Source organism: Hemiscyllium ocellatum, chromosome 1 (genome assembly GCF_020745735.1).
Source record: "Hemiscyllium ocellatum isolate sHemOce1 chromosome 1, sHemOce1.pat.X.cur, whole genome shotgun sequence".
NCBI classification, from domain to species: domain Eukaryota; kingdom Metazoa; phylum Chordata; class Chondrichthyes; order Orectolobiformes; family Hemiscylliidae; genus Hemiscyllium; species Hemiscyllium ocellatum.
Genome location: NC_083401.1, coordinates 102428441 through 102448909, shown reverse-complemented (window position 1 = coordinate 102448909; position 20469 = coordinate 102428441). Strand labels below are relative to the sequence as shown.

The 20469-nt window shown below is 41.2% G+C and overlaps 1 protein-coding gene across 1 annotated transcript in view; it reads left to right on the top strand.

The window, feature by feature from the left end:
- Positions 1 to 20469, top strand: part of grxcr1a (glutaredoxin and cysteine rich domain containing 1 a) — a 94424-nt gene that overhangs the window by 53994 nt on the left and 19961 nt on the right. The window contains exon 3 of the mRNA XM_060825071.1: positions 2930 to 2995. Within this exon, the coding sequence (XP_060681054.1) occupies positions 2930 to 2995 (66 nt within the window). The remainder of the gene's footprint in view (positions 1 to 2929; positions 2996 to 20469) is intronic.

The window sequence follows — 20469 nt, the reverse complement described above, 5'->3', positions numbered from 1 at the left end:
ATATTTTATTTTGATCATAGCATCCTGGATTTACACTATTGTTTTCATTTCTGTGTTCCTTCCTTTTGTTATGTGTTCTTTCTCGCTTCTTTTGTTGAGCGTGATTGTTTTATTTCATGAACTGAACTCTTCCCCATTAGGAGTTTACCTTGGTCCTGCATAAAGCCAGACTCTATTTTGATCACCCGAAACGTCGATTTTCCTGCTCCTCAGATTCTGCCTGACCTGCTGTGCTTTTCCAGCACCACTCTAATCTAGACTCTATTTTGATCACTGCCCATTGTTCATCTTCAATTTTACACAATTATGGTCGAGACTAGGTTGCTGTCCACATCCCATTAAAATTAATCTTGTCAAAATCCATAAATAATTTAGTTAAAATAACATTAGGAGGAATTTTACCTGACTATTTTTACATTGACCTGAAAGAAACTTGAGGCAATTTTAATACCATTTCTCTGATTATATTGCAGTATTTGAGGGAGATGATTTTGAAAAGATATTTGTTAGGGATGTCAAGAAAAGCTTTTTTAAAAATATTAGAAAAACAGTTCAGTCACTGTTAATAAAGGCCATTTAAAAACTGATGCAATTATTAATTAATTGGGTGGCACGGTGGCTCAGTGGTTAGCACTGATGCCTCACAGCACCAGGGTCCCGGGTTCGATTCCAGCCTTGGGCGACTGTCTGTGTGGAGTTTGCACATTTTCCCCGTATCTGCCTGGGTTTCCTCCGGGTGCTCAGGTTTCCTCCCACAGTCCAAAGATGTGCAGGTCGGGTGAATTGGCCATGTTAAATTGCCCATAGTATTAGGTGCACTAGTCAGAGGAAAATGGGACTGAGTAGGTTACTCTTTGGAGGGTCGGTGTGGACTTGTTGGGCTGAAGGATCTATTTCCACACTGTAGGGAATCTAATCTAGATAAAAATATGCAAATTAGACATTCAATAGATTTTACAGATTTCTTCAGGCCCAAATGATACAGCATGGATGTGACAGCCACATTTCTGGTTTAACAGTCAGAGTCTTGTTAAGTGAGCAATAAGAAATTGAATGCATTGCTGTGACTAATTAGAGATTGTATAAATATACTGATATTACTACAGAGTCTGTTAAGTGCATAGAAGCCTTGGATCTGTCCCCTATTAGTTCCCACTTTACTCTGCTGAAGTTAAAATAAGTATTGACCCTTTCAGAAACATGTACAGCAGAGTGTGCTATAGAGTAGTTTCAGATCACCCCATTTTATCTGGATATTGTACATCCTACATTGAGCTCTGTGAGCAGCTGTTGAGCAGCAGCTACACACTGTCATCTTGTAAAGGCAAAATAATTATGTCCACTGGCACTAAATTGTAAAAGCTGTATAAAGAACAGTTAGCAGCCAGCTATAATGAAACAAGTCAGCAGGAAGTAACAAACTAGAATACTGATCAAGTAGACTTCTGGTGAAGGTGATATAGCTAGAGGGCTTGGTACATATATTGGGATACAATTTTGTGATTTCATTTGTTTTTAAAATGCCTTCACCAATTGCATGTAAAATAATTAACCAATTCTAGATTCTCAGATAAAGAAAGTGACTCAGTCCAGCACTGATTGCAACATTGGTAAAAGCAAATACATAAAATTGGAGCTGAGGTAGACAATTTGACCTCTTAAGCCTGTTCTAACATTCAATACAATCATAGTTGGTCTGTTTCAATTTCATATTCATATTAATCCAAACATGTTAACCTTTTAGTTTCTTACCTAACAAGAATCAATTTACAACAAAAACAGAAAATCTCAGCAGATCTGACAGTATCTATGGAATGAAAGCAGAGGTATCATTTCAGGTCCAATAACCCTTTTTCAGAACTGATGGTAGCTAGGAAATAGTTGGCTTTCATGCAGAAGATAGGGAGGGGGTAAAGAGTAAACAATAAGTGGAGATAGCGTGCAAAGAGAGAGAAGAACAGTTGGACAGACAAAGGAGTATGGGCTTATGCCCGAAACGTCGAATTTCCTGTTCCTTGGATGCTGCCTGACCTGCTGCGCTTTTCCAGCAACACATTTTCAGCTCTGATCTCCAGCATCTGCAGACCTCACTTTCTCCCCAGACAAAGGAGTAGTTAACAGTTAATGAATAACAGGAGAATGAATAACTATTAGTGGCTAATATTTGTTTATCTATTTATCTCTGCCTTTAAAATGTTTAACGGTTCCTGTCTCCACCACCTTCTGAGGCAGAGATTTCCAATAAGGCTTAACTGTACAATATAATTAGATGGTTCAGCACAACAGAATTTGCATCCAGTATATTTGAATTTGATTGTAAGTAAACAGTTATGTTGATATTATACTCCATTTGAGATTTTACTATTTAACACACAATGATATTGGATGTGTCAAATGTGTATAATGCCTGTACTGTTGTCCTGCAAAGTAACTGTCAGCAGCATAAAGAAGATAGCTAACAAAACAAGTAAATTGAAGAAACCCCATTATTCCTGGCAATACATCTGAACAAATGCAAAGTAGAAAATCTGGACATTATACTCTTTGTTTTGATCCTGACCCTTGTTGTTCCAGTTCAGTGGATGCAAAACAGCAGTTGGAATATGACAAGTGGCCCCATGATCCAGGTATCAAAAAGATACAAAATATTGATTTGCGTTCCACTGACTGCTGCTATAAATCACCAAGTGAAAACAGCATCACCCTTGACTACTCCCACAGTCAAACAACATGCTTACACATTCCCCAATGGCACTGATCAAGTGGGGTAAAGTACACCAGGACTATATCATCAAACATCATTGCCTTCAGGAGAGGGAAGAATTTGGGGGAAAATGTATGCAACATGTAGTTTAACTATAATGTTCCTTCACTTGGGGATTTGATGTGAAGCTTCTCTTAGTGCTATTATGCATTTATTTGCTAACAGGGTGCAGAGAAAATATTGTCAATGAATGAATCAGGGGAGCTACAAGATCTCTTAACAAAGATTGAGGTAAATATACATTTAAAACAAAAGTAGCATGCCTTAGATGTAGAGAAAGTTCAGCTTTATTTATTTTAGCATGTTATTTCCCTAAGTAACAGCTATTGTGAGTTGTTTGCACGAATTGATTTGTTTCTGATTTTATTCTCGTGTCATTTTACCAGATTTTTTTTTGGTTGTATTTGTGATACAATATGCACATCATTATTTAACCCATTCATAATTAAGAGCTTATTATTTTTATTATACATTTCTTGAGCTTTAATCATAAACACTTTACAACAAGTCAGTATAGCTAATCTCCTAATTAGCTATAACATAATTTTAAATGTGTTGCAAGCTATACTAAAATTTGAGTGTTTAATTTATGTGTTGTTACACTTGTGTAGAAATAGTCATCGATTGTAGCAATCAAAAGCATCGATATATATACAGGGAAGTAGGGAACCACAGTGAAGGATGCAAGCGGCCAGAGAATGTGATGATGCTGGTTAGAGCACATTACAGCTGGGGATTCTTTAGGATGAACCTATCATTCAGGTAGTTTGACCTGCAGGGTGGGAGAGAGAAGTATTTAATGACAGAAGTTTGGACCTCAGAGCTTCATTGCATGAAAGAGAAAAGACTTTAGATCAGAGCAATGGATGGTTGAAAGAACAAGCTCATGAAGAAGCAAACTGTATATCTGTTTAGATTGCAATTAGGTACAAATGACCTTCCTGGACCACTGTAATCATGTGAACTGTACTGTGAGGTACACACACACTGGAGACAGGTATTTCAGTAAAGACACATTGGAGATCAGACAGGTGTCCTGTGAATATAGACATTGGTGTGAGAGGTGAAACTGTAAAAACTTACAGTTATGGCTAGAGAGATTGTTCAGTGCGGTGAAAGTTGCTACAAGCCCTGAACGAAACTGAAAAGGTCCAAGGATGCAAACTGAACCATTGTGTTAGATATAATGCTTAGAACTTTTCCTTTCCAGCTAGTGATGAAGTGGAAGCTGATAAGCAGCTGAATTAGAAGCTTTTCCATATGCCATGGCAAAATCATGAAACTGTAACAGATCTGTTTAAAAATCAGATCAGTTAAATATAGTCATGCTCTTCAAAGTGTTGTGAAGAGGTTGTTTCAAAGTGTGTTCCATCATACGCCTCTTTGAAGGACAGAAAAAACCTGTAGAAAATTCAGAAGCCTCGAAGCTATGCCGTATACCATGAGTGAACATATTTCTGAATGGAATGAATTCAATATTAGGGCCCATGGTGAGGAAGAGCCCAAACACAGTTCATAGAATGTCAATGTAAAAGAACAATCGTGTGCATTTTGGGTTACTTGGATAGCTCAAATTGTATACTAGGATATACGCAAATTTTAATTTTTATATTTTGCTTGTTTTGAAATGCAATCATGTACAAATGATTAACTTGGTCTTCCATAGTTATGCGACCTCGACCACAAGGTGAACATAGAGGGGGCACCATCCTTCAGGAACTTTAATGAATAAGCTAGCGTTCTGTTGAGTGTAGGAGAAAATCAGAACTGGAGAGCGCTAAGGTTACATCATTAGAGGTTTGGAGAATTTGGGAGCAGGTTTTGCTGATGGGATGATGGAGAACACTGGGGTTGGTATAAGAGGTAGGTTATCCACCATTTGGCATCAGAGTGATGTTTTCTGTGATTGACAGAAGGAATGTCAAGGTTCTTTGAAGAGCAGGGTGAAACACCCCTGGAAAACCTTTATAATAATTGTTTAATTATATTGTGGGATCTTGATATAAACTTGCAAATGAATTGTCCTGCTCCTTCATACCAGTATAAAACATGGTCCACTGCTGTGAAATGAGTTAGGGATGTGTTACCCATTTTGCTTTTATTCTGATCTGTCCCTTAATATTCTCCAACCTGCTGTTGGCAGGGGGTGGGTGCAGTAGTTACTGTCAGACAACTCTTTATGTGGTATTTCTATGAAAGTTTCATTAAGAATGTTTACAAAAAATGTTTACCAAAATGGACCCGTTGGTTCTGGCAGCAGACGCAGAGGAGTTCATCAGATGAATGAGACTCCGGGAATTCTTTCAAGGTGCCGGCAGTGATCCCATTGATGAACTGGAACAGTCATCACAGGGATCTGTAGAGGAGCGACCAAAGAAGGTGTCAACATGGACCCCACCGGAGGGCCGCTGCCCTGGGTTTGACATGTATGCTCAAACTGTCAGGAAATATATAAATGCCAGATTCATCAGCCGTACCCACGAGGTAGAGCAAAACATCACCCATTCACAATGCAATGCCATCCAGGCTCTCAAAACCAATCACAACATTGTCATCAAACCAGCAGGTAAAGGAGGAGCCATTGCATTCAGAATAGAACAGATTACTGCAAGGAAGCGTACCGACAACTGAACAACCAGGAACACTACAGGCAACTACCAGCTGATCCGACCAAAGAACACACCCGAGAATTAAACACACTGATCAGAACTTTGGATCTGGTCCTTCAGAGTTCCCTATGTGCCCTCATCCCACGTACTTCTCGTGGAGGCGACTTCTACTGCCTTCCAAAGGTACACAAAGCCAACACACCGGGACGTCTCATCGTTTCGGGCAATGGGACCCTATATGAGAATCTCTCCGGCTATGTGGAAGGCATCTTGAAACCTGTATATACAGGGGATCTCCAGCTTCTGTCGCGACATTACGGATTTCTTACAGAAACTCAGCACCCACAGACTAGTCGAACCGGGAACATTCCTCGTCACAATGGACGTTTCCGCACTCCACACCAGCATCCCCCACAATGATGACATCGCGGCAACAGCCTCAGTACTCAACACCAACAACTGCCTGTCTCCAAACACCATCCTACAACTCATCCTCTTTATCCTTGATCACAATGTCTTCACCTTTGACAACCAGTTCTTCATCCAGACACACAGAACAGCCATGGGGACTAAATTTGCACCCCAATATGCCAACATTTTTATACACAGGTTCGAACAAGACTTCTTCTCAATTAGGATCTCCAACCAACATTGTACACATATTGACCACATTTTCTTCCTCGAGACGCATGGCGAGGAGTCACTGATAAAACTACACAGTGACATCAACAAGTTTCATCCCACCATCAAACTCATTATGGAATACTCTCGACTATCTGTCTCATTCTTGGACACATGCGTCTCCATCAAGGCTGGACACCTCAGCACCTCACTCTACCGCAAACCCACAGACAACCTCACAATGCTACACTTCTCCAGCTTCCACATAAAACATATTAAAACAGTCATTCCCTATGGACAAGCCCTATGCATACACCGGATCTGCTCAGATGAGGAGGAACGTGACGGACACCTGGAAGTACTAAGGGATGCCCTCACAAGAACGGGGTACGATGCTCAACTCATCGACCGCCAGTTCCGACGTGCCACAGCAAGGAACCGTAATGACCTCCTCAGGAGACAGACACGTGCTGCAACTGACAGGGTACCCTTTGTTGTCAGTACTTCCCAGGAGCTGAAAAATTATGCCATGTTCTTTGTGACCTGCAACACATTATCAATGAGGATGAGCACCTCACCAAGACCTTCCCCACACCTCCACTGCTCGCCTTTAAACAACCACAAAACCTCAAACAGATCATTGTTTGTAGCAAACTGCCCGGCTCTCAGGACAACGCCATACAACCCTGTCACAGTGGACGCTGCAAGACGTGTCAGATTGTGGATATAGATACCACTATTACGCGTGGGAACACCTCCCACCTTGTACATGGCAGGTACTCATGTGACTCAGCCAACGTTGTCTATCTTATACGTTGCAGGCAAGGATGCCCGGAGGCATGGTACATTGGGGAAACCGAGGAAAGGCTACGACAATGGATGAATGGACACCGCACAACAATCAACAGACAGGAGTGTTCCCTCCCAGTTGAGGAACACTTCAGTGGTCCAGGGCATTCAGCCTTGGACCTTCGGGTGACCATCCTCCAAGGTGGACTTCAGGACAGGCAGCAGAGAAAAGTGGCCGAGCAGAGGCTGATAGCTAAGTTCCGTACCTAAAGGGAGGGCCTCAACCGGGACCTTGGGTTCATGTCACATTACAGGTGATCACCATTGCACTACACACACACATAGATATTCCTACACATATACACTCCCACATACACACGGACACAGGTACACACAGATGCGCACACAGACACCCACACACACCCTTATAGACACACATACTCCCACACTCACACATGCACCCCCTCATAGGCTTAAGAAACTCTGCATTCACTACACACACACACACACACACACACACATTCTCACACTCACAACCCCCACCCCAGACAGACAGACACACAGACAAAGACCCACATGCATACATATATTTTGTGGGGTGAATTTGTACTTGGAGAGTTACATTGTATTTTGCTCAAAAACTGCATGAATTTATGTAAACCTCTGTTATCTCACTTTTTAGAATAGAATCAATCTAAACATCATGGCATAGACAGAGGACACAGGGGGCCAACACCTTCTAGATATTGTCTAGCTATCACCACTGTTAACAGAGTTAAAAATTACACAACACCAGGTTATAGTCCAAAAGTTTAATTGGAAGCGTCGCTCCGAAAGCTAGTGTGCTTCCAATTAAACCTATTGGACTATAACCTGGTGTTGTCTGATATTTAACTTTGTACACCCCAGTCCAACACATGACCAAATCATGACCATTGTTAACAGCTAACCTGAGAATGCAACTTTAAAAAAAGTTTTGTGGTTTACACGTGAAAGAAGTGAAACTATCACTGTATTCTAACAGATGAAAGTCTTAACAGTCAATCAATTTTTCAATGTATAATTTCAGTTACATCACACTGTAAATTTTTGCTATAAATTCTGTGTTACGATTGAGCCCTCCACTATCACCTGATGAAGGAGTGTCGCTCCGAAAGCAAGTGTGCTTCCAATTAAACCTGTTGGACTATAACCTGGTGTTGTGTGATTTTTAACTTTGTACACCCCAGTCCAACACCAGCATCTCCAAATTACAAAAATTAGCAAAGTTAATCCTTTCACTAGTGCACAGCAAATCATATAACATATTCTAATATCATAACATATCATAACAAACCTTGCGATATCCTAATGTCAGAATTATTTTGGAAAGGAAACACATTTGTCTAACCATTTTCAATTAGTTAACACTGAAAAGCAATGAATTATTTTCCAAATGAAAGGAGATAATAATGCATAACAGAGCACAGAGAGACTCTACTGTGTGATCACAATCTGGATAATTGTGGGATATGTTTCAGACAGAGAGAGAGAGAGAGAGGGAGAGAGTACAATCAGAAATCCCCATAAACATTGTCACTCCAGTGATATTCAAATTAATGAATTCTTCTTCAAACCCGCAGGTTATGGGATGATATTTACAATGGAAGAGGAAAACAAAGTGTTGTCAGAAAGCCGCTCTCTAACCACACCTTGTTAAAGAAATGTGATTATTTGTTGACAAAAGCACAATGCGTCATGTTTTGCAGATGGAAAATAATCCAAAACAAATTTGTTTAACCTCAAATCCATGTTGATGGATTCAAACCCTGACAACCCACGCTCTGGGACTCAATAATTGCCCTCAGGATCTGACACCCACTACTCTGACACCCAATCCTCTGTTACTTAGGACCATGACTCCTCTTCCCCTCTCCCTCTTAAACTCGGCTAACCACACACCCGGACCCTATACTCTTCAGGGACCAGAGAACCCCTCTCAGGATATCTACTCCAAGAGGCGACAAACGCCTGGGAGCCATCTTTCATTCCATTTCTTCCCAGCTGACACCAAGGCTACCTGACACCCTAACTCCTCTGCTCACAGAGCACTCTGGCAGCCTACTTGCTTGGCATTCTACTCCTGGCAGGAGAAAATGAGGATTGCAGATCTGGAGATCAGAGCTGAAAATGTGTTGCTGGAAAAGCGCAGCAGGTCAGGGAGCATCAAAGGAGCAGGAAAATTGACGTTTCAGGCATGAGCCCTTCTTCAGGAATGGTTATTTGTTGAAGAAGTTTCCTGAAGAAGGGGTCATGCCCGAAACGTCAATTCTCCTGCTCCTTGAATGCTGCCTGACCTGCTGCACTTTTCCAGCAACACATTTTCAGATCCTAATCCTGACACCCAACCCCCTCATGACAGTCAACCCTCCCAGAATACTAATATCACACTTACCTCAAGGACTCACACTTTAACAGCAGTTGTCAAAATGATGGTCGGGGCCGTTACATTTCAGAATACCCGAATGTTCACTCTGGAAAGAGCATGACTTTCCGTTCTCTGATAGTTCTGTACTACCCAAAGAGCTGTCACAGTGAAAGTGAGGCTCCTCATTCCTGGGAAAGCCCTGAGTGGAATCTCCTTTCACAAATGCAGAGCCCCCTACTTTCATTAAAAAAAAAGGATGTGCAATCATTGAAAAGTCTGGCCCATTTTTCCTATATTTGATCACTGTTCAATTAGATCCATTGGACGATGTGCTTGTGTCAATCTTTGGGAGATTAGTTGTGATGACCAAGCAGTTGAATAGTTTGATGATGCTCACTGACTACAATTTTTTTTTAGGCAAAGGTGAGGACTGCAGATACTGGAAACCAGAGTTTAGATCAGAGTGGTGCTGGAAAAGCACAGCAGGTCAGGCAACATCCGAGGAGCAGGAAAATTGATGTTTCGGGCAAAACCTTTAATCAGGAATAGAGGCAGGAAGCCACCAGGGTGGAGAGATAATCTCTCTACCTTGGAGGCTTCCCGCCTGTATTCCTGATGAAGGGCTTTTGCCCGAAACATCGATCTTCCTGCTCCTTAGATGTTGCTTGACCTGCTGTGCTTTTCCAGCACCACTCTGATCTAAACTACATTTTTTTTGTTGACTTATAGGATGTGGGCATCACTAACAAGGTATAAGGGAAAGACAAGGAAAAGACAAACACACAACCTCAACACCAAGGAGAGGGAAGCACCAAAATCACTAAGAAACAATAAGAACATAATCATACTACCAGCAGATAAAGGCAGAATGACGGTCATCCTGGACAAAGCAGACTACATCCAAAACGCGCAACAACTACTTGCAGATACCAACACCTACCAAAAGAGGGAGTTTTATCCACCCCAGAGCTCACCAATAGGATAAACAACGCACTGAGGAATCTACTAAAAAACGGACAGATAACCAGGTTGACCTACAGAGAATGAAACCTGAAAGCAACAACACCCCCAGATTCTATGGATTACCTAAAGTGCACAAACCAGACATCCCACTCAGACCCATAGTATCACTACCAGGGACACCATCACACAAACTGGCTAAAGAACTACAGCAGAAACTGAAACACCTGATCAGCGGATCCAGACACTCTATACAATCAACACAGGAATTCTTGGACATCATCAGAAATATACACATAGACAAGGAAGAAACTATGGTCTCATTCGATGTAACGGCACTGTTCACCTCTATCGACAAAACCCTAGCCAGAGAAACAATAGCCAACCTGCTGGACATACAGAACAGATAACAGGACATTGAACCTATTAACAAAGACGGCATACTCAAACTACTGGATCTGTGCCTCACAACACACTTCACATTCAACAACCATATATATGAACACATCAATGGTATACCCATGGGCTCACCCATCGCTGGACTCATAGCAGAAGCAGGAATGCAAAGATTAGAACAAACAGTCTTACCGCAAATTCAACCCAAACTTTGGGTCAGGTATGTGGATGACACCTTTGTAATCATTAAAAACACAGAAGTAGAGAACACACACCGGATCATCAACGCCACACTCACAGGAATCCAATTCACGAGAGAGGAAGAAAAGGACAACCAACTCCCATTCCTAGACGTGATGGTACAAAGAACACCTAACGGAGAATTCACCACAAAGTTATACAGGAAAGCCACACACACAGACCAAGTCCTGAACTACGAAAGCAACCACCCCAACACACACAAAAGAAGTTGCATCAAGACACTATTCAAAAGGGTCACAACACACTGCAGCACACCAGAACTGCAAAACGTGGAAGAAGAACACCTCTACAATGTATTCGCCAAATACGGATACCCCCGCAATTTCATCAACAGATGCCTAAGGGAAAGACAACGGCATGAGGACATGCCACAACCCAAAGGACTAGCTACACTACCATACATCAAGAACATTTCCGAACTGACAGCCAGACTACTGCGACCACTAGGACTCATAACAGCACACAAACCAACAGCCACTCTCAGACAACTCACAAGAATGAAGGACCTGATACCCAGCATAAGCAAAACCAATGTAGTGTACAAAATCCAATGCGAGGACTGTACAAAACACTACATAGGACAAACAGGAAGACAGCTAATTATCCGTATCCATGAACACCAACTAGCCACGAAATGACATGACTAGCTATCCTTAGCAGTCACACACGCAGATGACAAGCAACAAGAATTTGACTGGGACAACACCACTATTATAGGACAAGCCAAACAGAGAACAGCCTGGGAATTCCTAGAGGCATGGCACTCATCCACAGATTCAATCAATAAGCACATCGACCTGGACCCAATATACTGACCACTGCAACGGACAGCTGGAACTGACAACCGGATGCGGCAGAGACAAATCGCTATAAATGCTGGAGGAAACATCACAGAAGCGCTTAACAGGAGGCCCCCAAGCACTGAGGATGTCACCTAGACAGTGGACAAAACGTCTGCAACACATATTCCCAGTTCTGCGAACAGAACCACAATAACGAGCACCCGAGCTACAAATCTTCTCCCAAAGTTTGAAGGTATAAGGGATTCAGAGAACAGATGGGCTTTGGACAAAATGACACTTGATGCAGTGGTATCCAGAAAATTTATTAAGCAACACAAGTTACTAAAAAAAAAGAAGGATGTCAAAATCTATTTCAAACAATTTGTTCTTTTCACCCACTCCAAAAGCTGTGGATGGCTTATGACTTCTTTATTTTCCCTAGTTCTTTTTGAAATAGCTGAAACACCAACCTCTCCCAGTTCACTGTTTTATGTTCTATAGCCAGGACCATATCCTCTGTTGTCCTGTGCTTTGATCTTTTTATTTCATTTGCCAATACCTGCATTACTTTATCAATCATCATAATGTCCCATGGTCACAACCAGAACAGGATGTCCTTAACACAGAAACAGTCCATCATTAATATTTTCATGTTGGAATATTTTCCAGATGGATGACCCTTATTCCATTTAATTATGGCCCCAAAGTCCATTGATTTTTTTATATTTCAAGGCACATCATTTGATCACAACTGATAGCACAATTTGGACATCTGCCCTTTACTTCCCTTTGCCTATTAGCTCATACTATCAATCCCATTTACAATGTAATTCTGATTTAAAGCAAGCTATACAGGCAATATTTCTTTCATGCACCTAAAATTAACCCTTCTGCTGCCAGGCCCTTGTACAGATTACACAATGCGTCGAAAACAAAATTCATAGTATACACTAGAAAGATGCAAAGAATATAAAAATATAAAAATTCCTTACAAAGATCAGCATTTATTACCAATCCCTGTTTGACAATGTAGATGTGAGCTACTTTGTTGAACCAATGCAGTCAATGTGTTGATGGCCCTGTCAGTGTCCTGGAAGGTTAGGAATAGTGAATTAACAAAGATTAAATTCCAATTCAGGATCATGCACAGCTTAAAGGTGAACGTTCAGGAGTTCCCTGTGTCCACATTGCTGGTTCTTTTAGGTGGCAGAGATTACAAGAGGTTTAGATGGTTGTGTTGGAGATGTTGACAAGTTGCTTCAATGCATCTTGCAGCTGGACACACCAATGTCACTGTCCACCAGTAGCAGAAGAACTGATGGTGGGAGGGATATCAAAGAGGTGGACTTTGTCCTGATGGTTTCAAGCATCTCGAGTGATGTGGAACCATAGCCAATCAGGTAACTTGAATGAGCACATTGACTCAGTGATTAGTACTGCTGCCTCGCTGTACTAGGGACCTGGGTTTGGTTCCAGCCATGGGTGACTGTCTGTGTGGAGTTTGCACATTCTCCCTGTGTTTGTGTGGGTTTCTGCTGGGTGCTCCGGTTTCCTCCCACAGTCCAAAGATGTGCAAGTTATGTAAATTGGCCATGTTAAATTACCCATAGTGTTTAGGAATATGGAGGTTAGGTACATTAGCCATGGGAAATGGAGGGTTACAGGGATAGGGTAGGAGAATGGGCCTGAGTGGGATAGTCTTCGGAAGGTCAGTGTGGTCCTTTTGAGCCAATTGGCCTGTTTCCACACTGTATGGATTCTATGATATTCTATGGTATGGTATTTGAAGGTACTCCTAAGTCATGCATTGTTGATGGTGGGAAGGTCTTTGGGAACCAGGAGGTGGGTCACTCACTGCAGTATTCTCAGTCTCTGATCTGTAGCCATAATATTTACAAGATTTGTCTAATTAATTTTCAAGATGTTGGGGAATTCAAGAAAGAAGAATCCCAATAAAGCTGTGGAGGAGTGGATACATTATCTGTTGTTTGTCATTGTTGGACAGTTACTTTGTGTTATGTTAACGTTATGGTTCCACTTTCCAAATATTGCCACAAACTGCAGCATGCATACATCGACTGCCTCAGTACTTGAGCAGCTTCAACTGGATCGAAGCATTTTGTTAACATTAGTGAACTTCTTCACTTCTGACTTTATGATGGTAGGGTGATGGTCATTGAAGAAGAAGCTTTGAGACTTTGGCAACTTTATTTTTACCTTGTGATGGACAATTTTGTCCAATGATAAATGGTTGCCAGTGTTGTGGCTGTAATGGTAGAGCTTTGCTGGAAGAGTGGATGGTTCTGAAACACCAATCTTTGGACTTATAGCCAGGACGTTTTTCAGAGTCTATCTGGCATTGCTGCCATTCTTCTTGCTTCTTTGCTTGTGGGATATCTCAGGAGCAGGCTGAGATGGATTAATAAATTGTCACCTCTGGTTCAAGATGGTAGTAAAAACTTCACACGTTTCATTTACAATCACAATCAATATGCTGGGATCCACCATTATTGATCTGGGTGTTCATGAAGTGTCCTCTTCCAATTGCAGTAGTTGTTTAATTTTCGGCCATGAAAGCTTTGGCTTCATGTTTTATTGTAGGGTTGTTTTGTCTAATCAATGGAATAACTTAGTGTGAACTTGCCTCCGGACGGAGTATTTACCTGATGCGGCAATGATTATGTTATCACCCCAATAATAAACTAACTTTGTTTTCTTGGTCGTCAATGCTCTGTCAACAGTTCTGTACTCATAGTAACTGATACTGTTTAAGGGAAGCTCTTCTTTTGTCCAAAGTCTCTGTTGTTCTGGAGGATCATCAATTAGCGTTCCAAATGTCTACCGCCAAGATATTGGAGTCTTTTGGAGATCACCATTGTTACCATGATGTGAGTTTGCCTCCAACAGGTAGTTTTATCTGATATGGTATTGCTTCTGTTATTTCATGTAACTGAAGAAACTAGGCATGAATGTTGTAGTATTGAAGAATCCACACATGTTTCATAAAACTATCTATTATGTTCAAACATTGCAATGCTGAGACACATATAGTGTCTGAGCTACATTAAGCTATCATGTTACAACGGAGAAGTTTGTGTCGTATTTTAAATGAGTATGAGACCTTTGTACCCTCAATGGAAATTATGACACATTGACGATGATGCAACACATTGTAATGAGGTAGTGATGATGTCATGATAATGCGCCTTAAGGACTTTTTGACACCCTTACAGTGAGACACAACACAATGGAACACTCCTCGCATTATTTAGCACATACATTTTGTTTTGTGGTTTCATCAGGGTGGCACCTTATTTTTTGATACATGTACATTTTTTCGCCTATATTTCTCATTGCACCAGGGTCAGTTTTGGCTTGACGGTAACAGTAAACTGAGGGATATGCTGGGTACAGACTGGTAGAATATTCTCCTGTTGTCCATACACCTCAGTATCTCCTGGATGTCCAGTTGTGAGCAATGTCACATGTTTTGAATTCATTTAGAATGTTGGTACATTATTTTAATTCCATACTATGATAGCAGTAGTGTGTAATAATGATAAATAATAGAGTGCAACAAAATACACCATCTGAATGCCAAAACATCTACTTGATCAAATGAAACTCATCAATTATGAACATTATGTGCTCCGAGCAATCATACAAACAAATGAAGTAGACTATGCAACATCAGACTTAGATGTAAAAAATGCAGATCCAGCCCAGACGACCCTGCACAGATATCCTTACTAGTGTAATAAGATGAAAAAGGAACTTTATTTCCACAAAGATAGTGTGGTGGTCACTGTCACTACTGTCACAGACAAATTCACCTGCAAGGACTAGGTGGGTTAGGATGAGGCCAAAGTATGTAATTTCTTTGTGTTGATTCCCTCTTCGCCTTCTGCATGCCTTGTTTGGCAGATATGTCCTTTAGGACTTGGACAATTCCATCAGTTCTGAATGCTACTGAATAACTCTTGGTAAGAAGATAATGGAAACAGCCATCTCATTACCATTTTCAGTGCATCCTCCAAGGTGAGGATCACATGGAGCAGTGCTGAATCATCAGCCGAGTTGGGTGGGAGAGGTGCTGTGGGTGATAATCAGCAGAAGGGTTTCTTGCCCAGATTCTATCTGATCTCATCAGCCTTCACAGGCATAATTCGATGTTGAGAATGCTGGAGCATGCCCACCTGACCGTCTATCACAGAGCTGCCATCTCTTGTGTATGTGTGCTGCCAGGAAATACCCAGGAATAATGATGAAGGAGTCTGGCGCATGGTAAGATACAATTCGATGAGTATGACTATATTAGACTGTTGTTTGACAATCTGCAGAACAGCTTGTCTCAATCTGAGCACAATGCCATTAATATTATTGAGGAGGATATCACAGCGTTGAGTGTTCTGGGTGTGCCTCTGAGACTAATGCTTGGCTGATCTGCGGTAATCTCTGGAATTTTGTTCTTCTTGTTGCTCACAAAACAGCCCAGTCCTGTTTACAAAGATGGTATTCAGATTAAGGGATAATTGAGAATTTTGTTGCAATCTATTATTGATCTGCTTCTATCATGCTATGAAGTTAAACATGTAATTTTTAAACATGTTAAACTCAAAAGGATTGTGCTGAGAGCTGGTTCACATAGAAGAAATTTAGATACTACAGATACTGCATTTGACCAGCACTGATCAATATTTAATCAAGCGTATGGAATGTTTTTAATGATGCAACTTGATTTAAGGAGCCTGTAAACTGTGGTGACAGCTCTAATGCTGCCAGTATATTCGGAAAGAAGCCACATATTCCACATGAAATTAAAGTAGTGTGTTATTGAACACTCCACAGTTAATTTCAGATTTTGCAAAGAAGCTGAAGGCATGTTGAACAATCATATCAGAGTCAGGAAATCTCTTTGCAAATTATGTTTGGAAGAGCTTTTTAGATAAAGCCTCACAACCCAAGATCCCTGGTATAAAATGCAGATGAACAAATATCAAAATATTCAAATAAAGCTAATAAAAGACATTCAAATGATACAAGTGTTTAAAATTCATATGACGTATCAGTGCTCTCTTGCAAGACCTTCTTTGGGCTATTATCTGCTTCATTTGCTCAATGTATGTTTGGCTGTGCTCACACTGAAGGACTGTGCCATTAAGTGAAAATGTGAAAACACAGTCTAACACATAGACAACAGAGAAAAAAAACCTTTCAATCTATTTGACTAAAGCACATTGAGCAGTAGGTGAGGTATAATTAGCTACAACTGCTAGTCAATGAAATTCATCTGTCTCTGATTTCTTCTTACATAATTCTAACTGCATGAGGGCCCTCTTGTGGTGCAGTGGTAATATCCCTACTCCTGGACCAAGTGGCTTAGGTTCAAGTCCCACCTGCTCCAGAGCTATGTAATAATGTTTGAGCAGGTTTATTCAGGAAATGGTCTTCTAATATCATAACGAACATTGAGCTGTTAAGCATTTTTCTTGTAGTGTTACCTTGCAATAGGGAAGTTCTGTCCTTTTCAAGTCACAATGTTCACTATTCCATTGCAGCTCAGTTGCCATTTTACCACTCAACTCTCTGCCCCAATAGATGCCCAGTTCCTATGCCCTCATTGCCTCATAGTCCTGCTTATATTCCAATTGCTGCCTGTTGACTGGCTGTCTCATTGCATTACTCATCGCCAGTCCACTTGGTGCTGTGCTTGCTGTCTTGCTTTTGTTGCCTCATTGATTCCACGTTCAGGTATCAAAGACTGGGGAGAGATTTGCTGGGGAACCCGAAATTGGGGAGACACTCACTGGGCATCTGGGAAAGATTTGCTGAAGATTGGGGAGATACTTGCTGGAAATTGGAGGGAGACCTGCTGGGAATGAGGAAGAGACTTGGTGGGGATCAGGATCTCCATGATTTGTGCATTGACTCATTTATATATTCATTCAAGGGATGCGGACATCTCTGGCAAGTCTAGCATTATTGCCTTTAAGAAGTGATGTTGAATGGCCTTCTTAGCTACTGAATGGCTTTCTCAGCCCTTTCAGTGAGCAGTTAAGAGTAAAGAACATTGCTGTGGATCTGGAGTTACTCTGCTGTTGTGTTGGGTAAATACTCCAGCCTTCCATCCCTAAAGAGCCAGATGAACTAGATGGGTTTTTCAGCAATCTGTCAGTGTCTCATTATTATTATTCACATTTTTCCCAGATTATTTAATTAGCAAATTTCAAATTCTCTTAAAATCCCCCAATGGAACTTAAGCTCATGCCTTCAGTATTCAGTGTTGCCAGTCTAATTACATAACCACGATCCTACCTAGTGCTGTACGTAGTATCTTGACTTCTCCTTTCTCTGTACTTTAATTTTGTACTCAATTCAGGTTGGACTGCCCACTATCATTGTAATGTTGCTGCAAAGACACTATGTGCTTATAGACATATATCCAGCTCATGGACTGGGCCAGGCTACTCCTCTGACTTGTTTGCTTGCGCTTTTATCACTTATTCACTTTGAGCCTGTCTGGATGCTCACAGCATTCTTTCAGTTCCTAGCCTTGAGTCTTTGCACTTTGTTCCCTCAGCCTGATTTACAATGCTCACAGCACTATTGAATTGCCATGCTGTTTTCTTCATTCGCAATGAATGTTGCTGACTCTTAAACCCATCCACTTTTCCAGATTTAGACTGATCTGAACATTTCCAGTGGGCTCCCTGGCCAGATTGCACTTTGTTGGGAGATCCTGCATTGGTTTGAAGGTAGTAGTGGGGTTATTGGAGGGAGGATAATTGCTGAGGCAAGAAAACTCCAGGGCAGGTCAATGGGAAGCTAGGCTCCCTTTGAATAGTTTATTAAATATGAGTTGAATTGATCAGTCCTCTACACTTTAAGCACTCTGTGACAATACAGATGCATTAGCATTTGTGCAACGAATAGGGTTACGAAGATTGCTGGTCATTCAGCACTATTTTTATCACACACATTAACTCATGCTTTAGAAGACAGAAACTGACCATGTTGACAGTGAGAAACAGTTCTCTAATCCCCATCAGTTTATGTATCTTACGAGACTCTTTCTTCCGTTTCGGTTCTGCCATGAGTCTGGGAAGCCCAAAGAAATCTTATACTGGCTGCCTTTTGACCAGTTGGTCAACAGCAGTTTTTATCTGAGCCAATTTTAAAGATGGGCATAGGCTCAAATTTGGCAATGTTGAGTGTGAGCCACATACACATTTTCAACCCTTGTGTGCTTGTAACATACATTTAATCTTAGGATTGTTCCACTTGGCCATGTAATTATGTCTGTGTGGATTGTAATCTCCAACTCTTTAGGTATGATATTTGATCTGACAGGATAGCAGAAGATGTCCTCGTATTAAGACTGAAATAAATGGGGGTTGGAATCTTGTAGGGGCTTGAATGGTGTGGGCCATGGTGGGATCAGTCGCAGAATTGCCAGTGAAGTCTATCTTGATATCAGGTACAACTCGTTCCATTTTAATGCATCTGCTGAATGGTGAGGTGAACACCTTCGAGTAAAAAATGAGGTCTACAGATGCTGGAGATCACAGCTGAAAATGTGTTGCTGGTTAAAGCACAGCAGGTTAGGCAGCATCTCAGGAATAGGGAATTCGACGTTCCTGATGAAGGGCTTATGCTTGAAACGTCGTATTCCCTATTCCTGAGATGCTGCCTAACCTGCTGTGCTTTAACCAGCAACACATTTTCAGAGGTGAACACCTTGCAAGGCATGGCGAGTTGAAAACTAAGGGGGATTATAGTTTGTTAAATGCTTCATTAAATCACCTGAATTACATTTAACTGCCTATCTCACCACATAAGCTAAATGTTAAGACTTCTCTGGCAACTTCAGTTTGCTACTTGATCTAAAAGAACTTGAATTTGATTTTGAACACCATGCACTGACATCTAAGTGCATGTTCTAGTTAGCATCACATGCACACCAACTTCATGAACATTGGCATTTGGCATGTGCCAGCTTCTAAAGAACTTGTGTAGACCATTTCTGATGCTTCTGCCCTATGCTTCTGTACTTCAATGCTGCACCTCAGGCTGGACTGCCCGCTGTCATTGTAATGTTGCTGCAAAGGCACTTTGTGCTTATGGACATATATCCAGCTCACGGACTGGGCCAGGCTACTCCTCTGACTTGTTTGCTTGCGTTTTTATCACTTATTCACTTTGAGTCTGCCTGGATGCTCACAACATTCTTTCAGTTCCGAGCCTTGAGTCTTTGCACTTTGTTCCCTCAGCCTGAGTTACAATGCTCACAGCACTGTTGAATTGCCATGCTGTTTTCTTCATTCGCTCAGGGAATGTAGGTGTGGCTAGTTGGGCCGGTGTTTAATGCCCATCTCTAGGTGCCTTTGAGAAGGTTCTGGTGAGTATTAGTTGATTGGTAGTATTGGAGTATAAATGCTGTTACCCTGACAGGGACAGTTGATTTTCACTTCTTAAAACATCTGCCACCCGATGTGTTTATTGTGAAGAAAGCACATTAATGATGTTAACAGTCCGTTTGAAAACTGGACTACTGTGGAAAACATAAACACTGGAATTATGGAAGTCATTATGGCAACTTTTGGAGCCTGCATAACGTCAAGCATGACCTATATTCAAAATTCCATGCAGCTCTGAGATTTTGAGAAGCTTCTGTGCTTTGTGCTTTTGTTTGTATGTTTTGTAATGAATGCTGTAGACATCCAAGTATAAATTCATTTAGTTCTGTTGTTTTACTATTTTTGCAAACTTTAGGCTTAGCTTTGTTTCATTCTCAATTTTGTACTCTTGGCCTTTCCTTGGCATACATTGATTACTATTTACCTGATTGTTACCTTCCTTTGTATCCTGTCCTCTCCCTTT